Genomic DNA, 15,594 nt, shown 5'->3' with positions numbered 1-15,594 from the left:
AAGCTTTGGTTTGCTGACATAAGCCCTGCCTTCACACACTATGCTAAGCTGACAATACACTTCAAAAGCCTTCCTTTATCTTGACACTTCTTTTGAAAATTCATAGCAGGAAGTAAAACAGTTGAGAGGGGAGTCCTTGGCTTGGGGGCCAGAGGTCACCGTCCAGCCAGCCCTGCCGCCACTCCTCCAACCCCTGCAGGAACAATTCCCTGAACCTGTAATAGCCCTACTCCCTGAACCCAAATGCTTTAAGCTGGATGACCCCATGCACTCTGGATGAAAATCTCCACCTGCTCCCAGGATGAAACCTTCATCTCTGGTGACACAGGCATAACTGTTGGAATAATGTTGGTTTTTCATCAAAAACAAAAAGTATCTTGATGGAAGAAATACATATATTTGAAAAACCAGGTCTCTGCTCTATGAAACCTCATAGCTAAGGAGAGGGCTGGCCAACAGACCATGGTACAAGGAAGAAAAAATACAGAGGATAACAGCCAGGGGGGACCTTCCCCCAAACTCCCCAGCTTGAATCTTATTGTTAACCTCTTGTCAACCCTCTCTGGAAGGAGAGATAGCAAGGAGTCCTTGTCCAGATAACCAGTTTTTATTTTTTTACTATCAACTTGGCTCTGATGTCATCACCATCAAACAGTCTTTTTTTTTTTTTTAATGGTGAAGTACTGATAGCTTCTTTCTTTTTTTTTTTAATTTCAAAATATTATGGGGGTACAAACATTTTGGTTACATACAATGCCTCTGCCTTGCCCAAGCCAGGGCTATAAGCATGCTCTTCCCCCATACAGTGCTCCACATCCATTAGTTGTAATTTTACCCATCCCCACGATCCCCCTCCCACCTGACCAGCACCCAGTGAATCTTACTACCACCTGAGTACCTTAGTGTTGATCAGTTAGTACCAATCTGATGGCAAGTACATGTGGTGCTTATTTTTCTATTCTTGGGATACCTCACTTCGAAGGATGGACTCAAGCTCTATCCAGGATAATATAAGAGGTGCTAGTTCACCATTGTTTTTTGTAGTTGAGTAGTATTCCATGGTACACATATACCACATTTTATTAATCCACTCATGTATTGATGGGCATTTGGGTTGTTTCCACATCTTTGCAATTGTGAATTGTGCTGCTATAAACATTCGAGTGCAGATGTCTTTATTACAGAATGTCTTTTATCCCTTTGGGTAGATGCCTAGTAGTGGGATTGCTAGATCAAATTGTATTTCTATTTTTAGCTCTTTGGGATATCTCCAAATTACTTTCCACAGGGGTCATACTAATTTGCAGTCCCACCAGCAGTGTTAAGAGTGTTCCAATCTCTTCACATCCACACCAGCATTTTTTGTTTTGAGACTTTTTTGATAAAGGCCACTCTCACTGGAGTTAGGTGATATCTCATTGTGGTTTTGATTTGCATTTCCCTAATGATTAGAGGTGTTGAGCACTTTTAATACATTTGCCGGCCATTATTCTGACTTCTTTTGAAAAGTTTCTGTTCATGTCCTTTGCCCATTTATTGATGGGGTTGAGTTTTTCTTGTTAATTTTCTTAAGTTCTATATAGATTCTTGTTATCAGCCCTTTATCAGTTGTGTAGAATGCAAATATTTTCTTCGCTGAACAGTTTTATTCTGTTATGCCAGGGCATCAATGGGAATCTCTAGTGATGAGACTAAAACAGGGAGCCAGGAACGAACACCGACTGTTTTGAGAATGCACACGATTGTACTTCTGATGCTGCAGTCATTTTTCAAGCTATTTTAGCCCCGCACTAATTTTTAAAAAGGAGTCCTTGACCACTTGTCCAGCTATTTTTGTGCATATGTGATCACTTTTAGCATTATCATCAGTCACCTGCGGTCAGGTATACCAAGACTCCACCAGAAGCACATCAAAATCTTATGGTGCTCTTTTGAAAAGATTAGAGAAAAAAATTATACCACATAGCAGTCACAGCCTGAGCTGGGAGTCAGACTGCCTGGGTCTCGATCCTGTTTCTACCTTGTCCTAACTATGACCTTGGGCATAGTACTTTACCTCTCTACATCACAGTTTTCTCATGTGTCATAAAAATGATAATGTTAAGAATATAAGTGTTATTATCGTTATCATTATTATTACTTAGGTAGAAAAGACCCAAAAGAACAATTGGAGAACATCCACAATCAGTGGGCAGAATGACAGTTTCTTACTATAGAAGCCTGAATCCCTGCACTTGGATTCCATCAGCTACTGCAGGTATAAACTCTGTGATCCATCCACTATCACTAATCTTAAACTCTGCTTGTTTTTTTTTTTTAATCCCAATAGGTAAGCACAAAACAAATACTTTAAAATATATATATATTTTTGAGACAGGCTTTTGCTACATTGCTGCACTGCCTAGGCCCAGGTGCAGTGGCTATTCACAGGCACAATCATAGCTCTGAGCAGCCTTGAACTCCTGGTTTCAAGTGATCCTGACTCAGTGTCCTGAGTAGCTGAGACCACAGGCACACTACTGTACCCAAAACTCTGCTTTCTCTACTCAAAAAACTTTTGCAAGCTCCCCACTGTTTGGGGGATGGGTACAAGGTCCTTTGCCTCCATCTTTCCACCCTCATCACCAACAATGACATGGGTTGATCTATTTATTATCCTTAGAAGGGGACCGCACCATCTTCCCTCCTTCCCACTTCTATTCCTATCCAGCACTCCGACCACTTTGCCTACCCCAAATCCCAGCATCCTTCAAGGCTCACCTCCATCCCACATCCTCCAGTGACTCTTCCCTTCCACCATCCCTTCCCAGGAACCCAGTGAGAGGATCATCATGGGATTCATATTGTCTAGTTCTGGTGTTAATTTCTTATGGCAAGGTGTGGCATTTTCCCAACCAGGTAATATGCTCTTTGGGCACCGAGAAGGAATTGTACAGTGGTTCTTAGCATGCAACCCAACAGTGACAGCCAACATGGATCAGGCCCTTACCTGTGCTGGACGTTGCTAAGAGGCTCCACATACACTGACAGCAAAGAGGGGCACAATTGCTAAGTTTGAGAGGGTGCATCTAGGACAGCTGAAGCCAGAGTCCCATGCTGGTGGCTCCACCACCACTCTACTTAGCCTTCTGACCCTACTGATTTCGAAACTGGCCAAGTCACTTCAACACTAAGCCTTGGTTTTCTAATCTACAAAAGGAGTGGGGACAAGAATAGCTATAAGGATGCAATGCGGTGACACAAACCAACGCTCTTAAGCCCACTCCCTGTGCATGGTAAGCCCTCAGCAAGTGTCTGCTCTCCACATGAGCCCTCAGAACTTCAGCTGAAAGAGCCTAGACTATTCCACTGACTTTCAGGAACAACTCACTTTTCCACTTAACCTGCCAAAAGTGTGCTGCTAACAGGAAGTGGCTTTTCTCTGTAAGAAGAGTCCTTGATGATACTGGCTTAAAAAAATAAAAAAGATTCTAAGAGAAGAAAATACCCAATAAATCCAGGTTCAAACATTTTGCCAAAAATAGAATGTTGCATCAATATTTATTAATATTTTAAATAATAGAAAAATAATTCAATATCCTAATCATCAAATGAATCAAGTCAGCAATCACACAAAGTCAACTGCGTACCATGGGCTTTTATTTACATGATAGACACAAAAATATTACTCTATGGATGTAAAAACCAAAAACAAAGGTTCAGACAGACAAGGCTCCAGGCCAAATCATGAGCCCTCAGCAGCCCATTAACAAAGTTATCTGTAATCATACCTCAATACTAGTTCTTCTGGGAAAAATAAGAAAAAAACACCCAAATCTTAGAGTTCTGAAGAGGCTCTCCCTTAAGCTTTTTCCCAAAATGGATAAAGAGGAACTTGTTCTGCTAAATGCATTCCTTGGGGTAATTGATAATTTATGATCTTGCATCAGCCCAAGAGCTAATGATAAAGTATGACATCAGCCTCACATAGTCTCAAATGGCATATGACAAAGTCCAGCCCTACAGAAACAAAACACCCCAGCTACGGGAAACAATTCATGCAGTAAAATGTTTAAACGTAAGCACTGTGAGTAAGGCAATGAGCGCAGCCTTGGATGCAAGGGAAGCCACATCTGTCTGCGAGTCTGGCACCACAGAGCCACGTACCTGGCGTGAATGTGCAGTGCAGCATTCCAATGGTGGTGACTGGGCAAGGGTTATAGTTCATCAATACAAAGTGCAATGGAAATAGAACAATTCTCTGAAGAGCAAAGTTCCTTTATATCTTCCATTCAGAATGTGGCTTGGAGGGAGTGATGATATGTCTGTTAATGTAATCCATTATCTTATTTCAACTTGTTTAGAGGAAAAAAAAGTTCCATCTCATAAAGACTTATTGATCCCTCAGGTATCCAAATACCCATTAGACTCTGAAAACTCTGCCAGACAAAAATGGAGATGCATCTAAACATTAAGAATATCAACAGCCGCTCAAGGACACCTCACTTAGGGAATGGGTGTCTTCTAAACCCAGGAGATGGCAAAGCTAAGGATGATCTGGTGGCTCTCACTGGCTTCTTGGAAGGTGAGAAGAAAGAAAGAATACACTTACTTGTCATTTCTACTATGTCAGTTAGCTGGGCTTTCCAAGCATTTGTGGTGCCTGGGATCCCTTGGAACTTTTCCTAACAGCCTGGTGACATGTAGATCCTAAGATTACTTCATTACCTCAGCATCCAGACTGCTCTACTATATAATTACAATCCTAGTAGAAAATCAGTAGGCCAGCTTCCTCTGAGTCAGGGAGGTGTGTATCATTTCCTTGCCAGCAAAGAAACCATTACGAAGTCACAAATGGAAAGTTCACACTTAAGAACTGTAACAGCAGCAGCAGCGGCAGCAGCAGCAGGCCACCTTTGCATTAGAATATTGGCATACCCTTCTTTTTCCTGTCTGATGGTATTTTCCATATCCAGAGAGGATTTGCATTTCATTAGCTAGATTTAAAAATGTGCCATTGAAAAAGTAATTCTGTTATCACTTCAAATGCCATATGTACATATTTTAAGAAACCAGCAAAGAAAGAAAAACAACATCAAGAATCCAATTTAGTGGTAGCACTAAAGAATGCAGCATGTTCTGGTTAAACCAACATTTTACCAACATGGGGTAGGTGATCCTACAGTTGGCACAGATTTTTTATTCAGATGTGTAAAACAAAGCACCTTTTTTCTTTCCAAGATCTCTTGTGCCCTCTAGTGGTCTTCTTTAAGAAAATCAAATCCATCATTTCTAAACTCTATGCAGAATTTCATTGCATAACTTTTAAATAGGTTTTACAAGAAAAGATTAGACTGCGGGTCAAAGAAAACAAGACAAAGACCAAAATAACACCATTTTCAATTGCCAAATAAAGCATAACATAAAGAATACAACTGGACATTGAATTCTTGCATAGAGGAAAATCCTCAGACTAAACAACATATTGTGAATCCTAAAAATGTAAAAATAATGCTATTAAAGTTAGAAAGAAGGTAGGAAGTACGGGAAACAATAAAGTGGGTTTTATAGCCATTTAGCTTCTAGTCCCTAGAAAATGTCATGATTTTAAAAATTATGAAGGAATTTAAGCCCAAATGATCCATGTGCTTTGACTTCACATGTAAGGCCTATAAAAGGCCCCACCATTTATACACCAGGATCTGATCCAAAAGTCTATCATGGCATACCATGGCTCCAGGTAGACTGTTAACTAAACTCTATTTGCGGGGTCACTTACCAGGACTCAAGAAGATCAATGGTGAAATTCTGTAATTGCTCTACCCCTTCTTTTTTAATGATTTAGGATATTTATAACTTGAGCATTAGAATGTCCATTCATATGAAATTGCTCAGAAGTCAAATTTAAGTGGATTTTTAAAAGGGGTGAGGCTATCAAATGCTTCATAATTTCCTTAAAAGGCAAAAAGTTCATATTTAAAAACTTCCAATCTTATGTTTTAAAGAAGTAATTTTTTTCCTTCTATTTTAAAAAGCAATAGTGTTGAGCCAATTTGGTTAGCCACCATTCTCAGCAAAAAAAAAAAAAAAAAAAAGCGGTATTGCATTAAGGGAAATTTTAGTTATTGCACAATACTGTCTGAAAGCACATAATCCTTTTTTGGCTGAGACGTTCCCCACTCCCACGAAGACTTGAAAAAGATAGGTCTCCCCAGAAAGACCACACCAATAGTTTCTAAATCTGAGAACATCTCAAATCTGCCACCAATGATCAATTATGCCCGCTTGTAGATTTTAAAGGTGTGTCTGGAAGTAGCTATGCTTTATTTCAGGTATTATGAAAAATACAGAAGAGTAACTTCATTAATTAGTATCTGAGTAGAAGGGCAGATTACAGTATAATTTTCCACATGGGTGAATCAAAGAAACAGGACGGGGACTACAGCATTAATTCGTCGGTTCTGAATATGTTGCTAGCTAAATGGCTGAAGGATAATTACACCCCCAAACCCTTCACTGGTTTAGTGTCTTAAGAACTGTGTTCTTCACCATTAATTATCAGTGCAATTAACTATTGATGAAACATGTCAAAAATACATGTGGGGAAAATACGACAAATGAGGAAGTCTAAAGGGCACATGGCTGCACCCATTTGACATTATGAAATGTCTGCTTTTCCAATGTTGTGAAGGAGGGACATAGTCCACATAAGTGTATTATTCTCCAGATATATGCAATTCTGAACCTGCAAGTATCAAAACTCCAATCTGAACATTTGGCATAGAGGGCTTTCTAAAATGTGTCACACTTCTCCACCTTCTGCAAACAAAGGCACTGACTGCCATAAGGTCACAATTTCCACATGAATTCACTACGGTCCACTGGTCTTTTTTTATAAATGTCCCTTCCTCATTACAAAGTACCCACTGTCATCTCTTTGTAATCAGGACTACACTCCTCTTGTGTGTGGCTTTCAGATTTTCTGTAGGCATACCATCAGAGGGGCTGTGCGAGTGAGACCTCAGGTTAAGGTAGCCAGAAGGTTTATTTCAAGCTTCATAGGCCTTGTCCATGTGCAGGTTATAGTCCATAGCACTAAAGTTTTCAAGAGAAAAAAGTAAAAAAAGGAAGAGGCGGGGCAAAGGAAAGGAGGGAAGGAGGGAGACCAATCACAACCATCTGTTACCAAAGGCTTAGTAGGAGCCAGGCACTGGGCTGAGCACATCCTGCCCCTTTTCTCTTATAACCTACATCCTGAACTACAAGTGGGATATCAGTGAGTAAATTAACAAGGAAAGAGATTGGTAATTTTTACATGGGCTGCTTCTGTACATGTCATTTTCGGTATTAGATTTCTATAGAAGTTTTCTATTATAATAATAATACAATAATGTCTTGCTGAATATCTATGTTGAAAGTATTTAAGCTATACATTCCTTAAGAAAATAATAATTCCCAAGATCCAAATTGGGTATACTACCTAAACATTAAGAAAATACTTCTGGAAATATGCCTCCCTTAGTAACTCACACCTCTCCCACCCAACCTCCCTCAAAGAATTGTCTACCCTGCAGACACATGTTTGTTGAATAACCCAGCAGGATAATTTCTTAACTGGAAATTAAATTTAAGTAAAAAATAAATAAATAAAATTCAAGTATTTTGTTCCTTTAAAATGGAACCTGTAAAATGGCACTCAAACCCACACATATTTAGATAAATGCAATTTAAAACAACAAAACACTGTTTTGGACTAACAGACTGAAAACAGTTTTAATAATGGAAAACATCCAGCATTGATGTGGGTGTAAGGAAACAGAACTCTACTGGCTGAAATATAAATTGACACGACGTTTTGGTTGAATAATTTGGTAACATATTAAAATATTAGTATTTATGCAAATATCTGGGTATTTCTTACCCCAAATTCCACTTTTAGGTATCCATATTAGAGGAAAAAAATAGCATGAGTACTTGATGATATATGTACAAGGCTTTTTACCACAGTGCTGTTAAAAAGTTGAAAACAACTTAAATTTCCATAAATATGGACTAACTAAGTCAATTACATCAGAGCCACATCATGGCCAGGCCATTATGCACTAGGCAGCCATAAAGATGATGAGCTGCTATATTAAACTAAAACATATAATTAATAGAACATATGATCATACATTCAGAATATATGATCAGAGAGATTGTGTGTACATGTGTGTGTATATATATATATTGTGCGTGTATACACACACACATACACATATAGCAATTGTTAGGACCCTAACTTTTTTGGCATCAGGGACTGGTTTCATGGAAAAGAATTTTTCCACAGACCAGGGGATGGGAGTGGGGAGTTGGCAGTGGGGGGAGGTGGAGCTTAGGCAGTGATGCAAGCAATGGGGAGCAGCTATAAATACGTTCACTTGCCTGCCACTCACGTCCCTATCCTGTTCCTAACAGACAATGGACTGGTACTGGTCTGCAGCATGGGGGTTAGGGACCACAGTGTTAGCCTACTTATGAGATCCAAAGTAATTAGCTTGTGAAGATTTCTCACATTTTAAAAGCTACCTACTTGTAAGTATATTTAAAAAAAATTTCTTTAAAGAGTATAATTTCCTGAAGGGCAGGAGGGCCTATTTGCCTCTATTGACACTAACAAGAGAAACTTTATAAATCAGGAATAAAGATTTGAAAGGTGTGAGAGAACCAATTAAAAATGTTATCTCACTCACAAAATTTCTTTTCTTTGAATGCCTTCGGCTTGCATTAGTATTTGTATCATGATCAGAAGCATTTTATAAAGAGAGGATTATAATGTATTTAGGTATAAATAAAAAGAAAGTAATGAAAGGTAGTTTCCTATGAGGAATTTTCTCTCTCCCATCCTAAATTAGGTAGATAATTTATATCTAAATTTACTCTACTTCTAGGTGAACTTTTAGACACATGCTATCAGGCTCTCAGAATGCAAATCAAATATTCTATGTCAAGAGTAAAAATGGAATTGCATTACACTGTTTGAATAAATTTCAACATCTGCAGGAAAGTTTCTGGCCTCCCTCTGCTTTCTTTCACCACCAAACTTCTCTAAAGAGTGGTGACTATTCCCTTGCTTCACTTCCTCACCTCTTATTTATTCAGTTAGCTGCAATGTGATCTCCACTGTCCAACTCTGCCCTTCAAAGAGAGACATGATCAGAACCCAATCCAGTGGCCAGAGGTAGGGGACTGGTTACTACCTTGGCACAGAGGATCTAAAGGGATGAGTTTAAGAGAAAACTGAGGTGCAAACCCTGGGGAAGGCAGAGTTCAGAGCTGTGAGAACAAGAGAAAAAGAGAAGCAAATCAGGCTGGGAGTTGGGGGAGAAGCCAATGCCCAGGCAGGGAGCCACCTCCTTCTCATCTAAAATTCATCTAAATTTTCTCTAATAGATAAAGAAGGATTCAAGTTATCTATCTCTTCTTTAATGAGTTTTGGTAAGTTGTGATTTTCAAGGAGTTGGCTCATTTTATCTAAATCATTGGATTTACTGACATAATTCAGAGTACTCCCTTGTTATCCTTCTAACATCTGTAGCATCTGTAGTGATGCCACCTCTTTCATTCCTGATATTGGTAATTTGTCTCCTTTTTTCTTGGTCAGTTTGCTAGAAGTATAATTTATTCATCTCATCTGTGCCTTTTTAAAGGATTAGATTTCCAAATCTAATGGCCTCTTTTTTTATACTCAGATGATTTGATTTCCCTGCATCTTTTGCCACTTTGAGTCTTTGATGTCTATCACATTCAGATCCCTCTCTTCTAGTTTTCTTTCTTATAATGTCATTTTGATCTTTCAAAATTCTGTCCTGGTTCTTCACTTTTTCACTTTAAAATCTCCTCCTGAACAAGACAATCTCCTTTATTTTTATTATGTCCCCACTTACCTACAAACAGACAACTTGCAATGTATAACTCCAACCTGGTTTCTCTCTTGATTTCTATTTCCAACTCTCTCCTGTCCATCTAAACCTATTATTTCTACTTTTAGCTAATGAAATCACCATCCCCCCCTAAACTTGAAATCCCCGAGTCACCATTAACTCAGTCTTATCCTTCAACGTCTCCATTCAACCAAGTACCACTTTCCCTCTGAAATGTCTCTGGATTTATGCACCTGTGCTGAACCTTTCCCCACCTGGATCTCTGTGACCTATCACTGTCAGAATTCCAGCCCATATTAACTCTTGGCCAAATTATTCTGTGTTCTTCCCCTGTAAGTCACATCAAAATCAGAGTTATTTTTTAAACATACTGCCCATATCCTCTTCAGTGCTCCCTGTTGACTCTAGGATAGTCTTCAAATTGTGGTTCTGCTTTGCTACCCAGTGGTCTGCTCTTCCTCCCCGCACCTGGAACAGCAGCCACACCCACCTGCCTGTGAATGGTCATTCCTGCCTCCATGCCTTTGCCCATTTTGCCTCTCTGACTGAATTCTGACTCATCCTTCTGGAGAAGATTTGGAGGTCACCTTCTCTGTGAAGCCTTTTTTCTTTCAAATTATTTTTTTTCTTTGAGGTATAACAACATGTAATAAAGTATATAGGTCTTAAGAGTGCAGTTTGATGAGATAAGACATACACTTCCATCAATATACAGAGTGTTGCCATCATCTTGGAATTCCATCCTGTCCCTTCCAGTCTCACTCTTCTTCCACCACAGGCGACCACTGATCTGAATCCCATCTCTACAGATTCGTTTTGCCCATGTAGTAAATCATAAAAGTGGAATCAACAGTACTGTACAGAGTTTTTATTTCTATGTCTGCCTTTACTCAGCAAAAACCTCCTGAGATTAATTCATGCTGTTGTTGCATAAGTAGTTCATTCCATGAATTGATGAGTAATATCCACTGTATGATGTATCACAGTTTTCAAGTGTAGGCAAATTTACTCACTGATGGACATTTAGGAGGTTTGGGGGGGCAACAGGGAGAGGTTGTCATGAAGTTGTCTTCTTCTCTGTCTGCAATTCCCTATTCTAAGCTACACACATCACAGTTTATTAAGGATGGGTCTCTCTCCCCCACTTAACTCTAAGCCCCTTTGTAATTATAATATTTAATATTTCTTGAGCACTTACATGTGACAGGAAGTGTGCTAAGTGATTGACTTTCATTAGTTCATTGATCATTACAACATCCCATATTGTAGACAATACGCTTATACCCACTGACAGAGAGGAAACTGAGTCCTGCAGAGGTCACGTTCCTTTTGCAAGTTAACCCATCTGGTGAATAGTAGAACCAAGATCAGAATCTAGATCTATCTGATGCCAGCATCACAAGCGTTTAACAACGATGCCATCATACTACACATACTACACTGTTCTCATTTTTTTAGAAATTTCAATTCAGTACTTTTCTAAAGAAATTCAGCATTCTTCAAATATGGCAATGGTTAATCCAAAAAGATATAATTTATTCTTTATTGATAAGCCAACCAATCACCGTATGAAATGATTTCATAATGTACTCTTATTTCAAAACAGCCACTCGATTTTGCTGGTAATTTTGTAAGCCAGAACTCTGGCAGCACTCAGCTTGGCAGTCCTCACCTGGGGTCACTGATGTGGCTGCAATTGGATGTCAGCTGCACAGCAAATATATGGGGGTTCACCTGCACTGGACATCCACAATTGCTCACTCACACAGCTGACAGTAAATGCTGATGGTCAGCAGGAGGCCATCAACCTCCTGATGACACGTCTGGCCTCTACAGACTTCTTAAACATGGCTAACTTCCTCCAGAGCAAGTATCCCAAGAGAACCAGGCAGAAGCTTCCCAGACTCCCAAGTCCCAAAGCATCCCTTCTGCTATACTATATTGGTCGAAGTAGTCACATCTGGCATCTTCACTCTATTGGCCAAAGCTTCATGCAGTAGGGAGGCAGACCACACCTTGATGAGATGAATGGCAAGGTCACATTGCAGGGTGGGAAATGGTGTGGCAGCCATCTTTGGAAAACACAGTCAGCCACAGCCAATTCCTTAAGATTGCTAGACTTGGGGCCCGTCAAATGGGGCACTTGATGGCAAAGACCTTCAACTTGGAAAAATCCTCCTTGGGATCAATAGCATCTTCATTCACTGAATGTCAGAAAATAGGTGGCTTTTACTGGGAAAACTGAATAGGCAGATTCATTTTTAAGCTTGTTTTATTTGGAAGTTATTCTACTGGTGTGGAATCAAGGATGACATATTTTCAGAAACCCCTAAGAAGTAAATACATAACTTTATAGCCATATAGAACCAAATGAGTATCATCAGTTAGTTCTTCAATTATGTCATCAAGGGGAACTATAAACATCTCCACATGAATTAATGCTTATAAGTATTATAAAAAAAAAGTTTAATCCAAGCTATGCTCACTTAGCATTGGTCATTTAAAGACTTTTGTTATGGTGACTGTCCCAGTGAAGCTTAGGTTGTACAAGGCATTGCTTCAACTATACCTGGCTTTGCGAATGTACAGCTGAGGGTAGTGGTTGTGCCTGTGACATACATACACCGAAAAGTCCTCTGAGTCTCTCAGACATGGAACACTCCCCACATGTTCAAAAACAGTTATGAGGGTCGACCCTAAATCACAGAGACAAAAGAAACATGTCTTCATTTTGCCAAGGAATAACTTCGGGACTTCAGAACAAAATGTAGTTTCCATTCTAAATTGTATTTTAATTGTCATAATCAAATATGCACATGATACATTTAGGACTTGGAGACAATTCTTATTTCCCTTTCCTCAAAGCACCATTCTGAGCATGAGTTTTCTGTGTTGGCTACTTGGGACAGGAGGTGGTTGAGTGACCTTACCTAGGCTCATGTAGGCTGGCACTATGAGAAATATGAAGTGCAGTTCTGGTACTGCCTTAAACACAGTTCTGGCAAGGAAAGAGAGGATAGGATGAATGTCAATAACATAACAATCTCATTAGCTGGCACTTTATGCAGATAAATGCTATCATTAAAAAAATGGGGTTTTCATAAATCGATGTGGTCTCCTTTGCACCCTGCCTGCAGAGGCAAGAACATCTTTCAGGCAATGTTTTTTTCTTCTCTACTATTCCTTGGATTCCAAAGGACCCCTTTTCTATCTGTCCCATGGAGGGAGAGAGAATAAAGGGTGCCATGTTCATATGGCACACCAGATTTCTGCTAATATTAACCTCTGACCTGGCATCTGGATGGTCTGGTGTGACATTACAAAGTGATTTGAAAGCTGAGGCCACTGCCCCCAAATGTCTGTGCAGGCTGTCAAAGATGCATCACCATGACTCAGTAGTTCTGCTGATCATATTTCTATGTGCCCTATATTCAGGATGCTTCTGCAGACTGTCATGTTAATAAACATTTCTAAAGATAAGATAGAGGAAAACTGTTTTTAGAAGCACCCAAGCTTGTAATGCTTTACTATTCTCCTACTCCCCACAAATCCATTGTTTTCTTTTTTTTTTTTTTTCCAGAGACAGGGTCTTGCTACATTGCTCAGGCTGGCCTCAAACTCCTGACCTCAAGCAATCCTCTTGCCTCAGCCCCTCCAGTAGCTAGGACCACAGGCATGCACCACCATGCCTGGCCTTAAATCTATTTCTTTAAATGATTCTACTACCCATTTCACTCAAATGATAACAGTTAAAGATGTTTGTGGAATGGAGAATAAATTCAAAGAATTTTTTTCTTTCAGAAATATCACTGCTATTCAAAATAAATACCTCAATATAGCCCAAACTACAAGCAAATTAAACACTCAAAAGAATTTCATGTCATTTAAAAAAATATTTCAAAACTACCCACAGGGTGTATTTCATGTTCACCATCTGTAAGGCCCCATCCACTCACCGAATAATCTCTTTGCAGCAGCCAACAGAAAACTCATCCACGGTCACAAAGAGGTGCATAAACAATGTATTCAGAGGCTGAAGAAGAGAGAACAGGGATTAAAGGCTGAGTCAGCACTCATGCTAGGTCAGTGCAAGCTGGGAGGAGGGTTTCAGGGCAGCCACAGACACAGCTGCCAGCACTTGGAGATGATATTTTATGTCTAAGGATGAGACAACCAGGCGGCCTTTGAGCTGTCTCACTGGCTCTGTTTGCTGCCTTCTGTCCTTCTAGTTCAGAATTATTCAAGGAAACAGGGATCGTAAATGAGGCCAGAGCGCCTGCCCTTCCTCCTGCCCTCACGAATGAGCTGTGAGCAGGGAAGAGCCTGCAGGGGAGTGAAATCGATTATTAACTCAGTAGTCTTGTCCTCAGGGGTGTCTATGCCAAGTGAAAGACAATCACCCTTTTCCCAAGGCTCTTGTGTCAGCAGCTGCTGCTCTATTCATGTGACATGAGGGAAAGATTCTCTTATGAATTTGAAGGGTGGAAGGCAGATGCTACGTTATGAATCCAATGGCTTGTTTTGTTCAACATTCCCAGAGTCAGAATCAAATATTACTCTTGGGATCCAGAAAATCTGGGAGCTGAAAACTCAAAGTAGCAAGATTATAACATGACTTTCAGACTAAATCTTCCAAGTTTTTAAAGAGCTTTGTCTCATAGTTTCAAAGACTTTTTAAGTGGCCTAAATAACATCTACACACTGATCTGCTTAACTTAGTACCCCTCTGTCCATGAGCAAATCCTTAAATTCTAGAAATAGTGCAAATGTGAGGTGATTGCATCCAAATCAGAACAGCAGGAACACCGCCTGTGTTTCTTTTTTTCTGAGCTATTTTCTAGATAGCTTTGAGTGATGTGCCTCATCTCCATTCCTGTTGGATGGTGTGTGACTCAGAAATGCTCGGAAGAAATTGTACTGTGCAAGAAAAGGCAAGAGAAGAATCATGAGCTTGATTCATGAGCTTGAAAACTCCCAAAAGGCAAACACAAACCCTAAAGTTCAGATGACAATGACAAAATGATTTTCAGCACTTGCTATGTATTAGCTCATTTAATCCCATAATAATCTTATTTAATATCTGCCTTACATTCTGAATAGGAGTAGCCTAAGGAGTACATGGTTTATTACTTGCTTGATTTGTTTCCCAAATTCTCTCTTCCATCAGAAATATTACAATTCAAAATTTATTCTTTAGCTTTAAGATAAAAATCATTACTTCAGTTATAAATATCCTTAGAACAGGTAATACATTAAACCTTAAAGCTCTATACTACACCTGTCCAATAGAACAATAATTCAAGCCACAAATGTAATTTAAAATTTTCTAGTAGATATATTAAAAAAGAATAAGTGGGTGAAATTAATTTTGGATATATTTTATTTAACTTAACATATTCAAATTATTATCATTTTAACAAGTAATCAATATAACAATTGTTAATGAGATATTTTACACTCTTTTTTCTCCCTACTAAGTACTTGCAATCTGTTATATATTTTATACTTACAGCACATCTCAATTCAGATCAGCTACATTTCAATAGCTACCTGGTTAGTGGCTACCAAATTGGATGGCCCAACTCTATACTGTCATTGGAAATAGCTCAAAAAGAAACAACCTTAAGAGAACAAGAAATGAAATTTATAATTTTCAAAAAGGCAAAATCATAACCCTAATGCAAGTATAAAA

General features: G+C 39.2%; 1 protein-coding gene across 1 annotated transcript in view; it reads right to left on the bottom strand.

The window, feature by feature from the left end:
* Positions 1 to 15,594, bottom strand: part of CFAP61 (cilia and flagella associated protein 61) — a 263,247-nt gene that overhangs the window by 229,236 nt on the left and 18,417 nt on the right. The window contains exons 4-6 of the mRNA XM_012757361.2: positions 13,859 to 13,935; positions 12,833 to 12,900; positions 12,472 to 12,598 (exon numbers count right to left, since the gene is read on the bottom strand). Coding sequence (XP_012612815.2) covers positions 12,472 to 12,598; positions 12,833 to 12,900; positions 13,859 to 13,935 — 272 coding nt within the window. The remainder of the gene's footprint in view (positions 1 to 12,471; positions 12,599 to 12,832; positions 12,901 to 13,858; positions 13,936 to 15,594) is intronic.

The sequence above is a fragment of the Microcebus murinus genome, chromosome 16, assembly GCF_040939455.1.
Source record: "Microcebus murinus isolate Inina chromosome 16, M.murinus_Inina_mat1.0, whole genome shotgun sequence".
Lineage (NCBI taxonomy): Eukaryota > Metazoa > Chordata > Mammalia > Primates > Cheirogaleidae > Microcebus > Microcebus murinus.
Note: the sequence above shows the minus strand (reverse complement) of the source record. Positions and strands in the feature narration are given on the sequence as shown.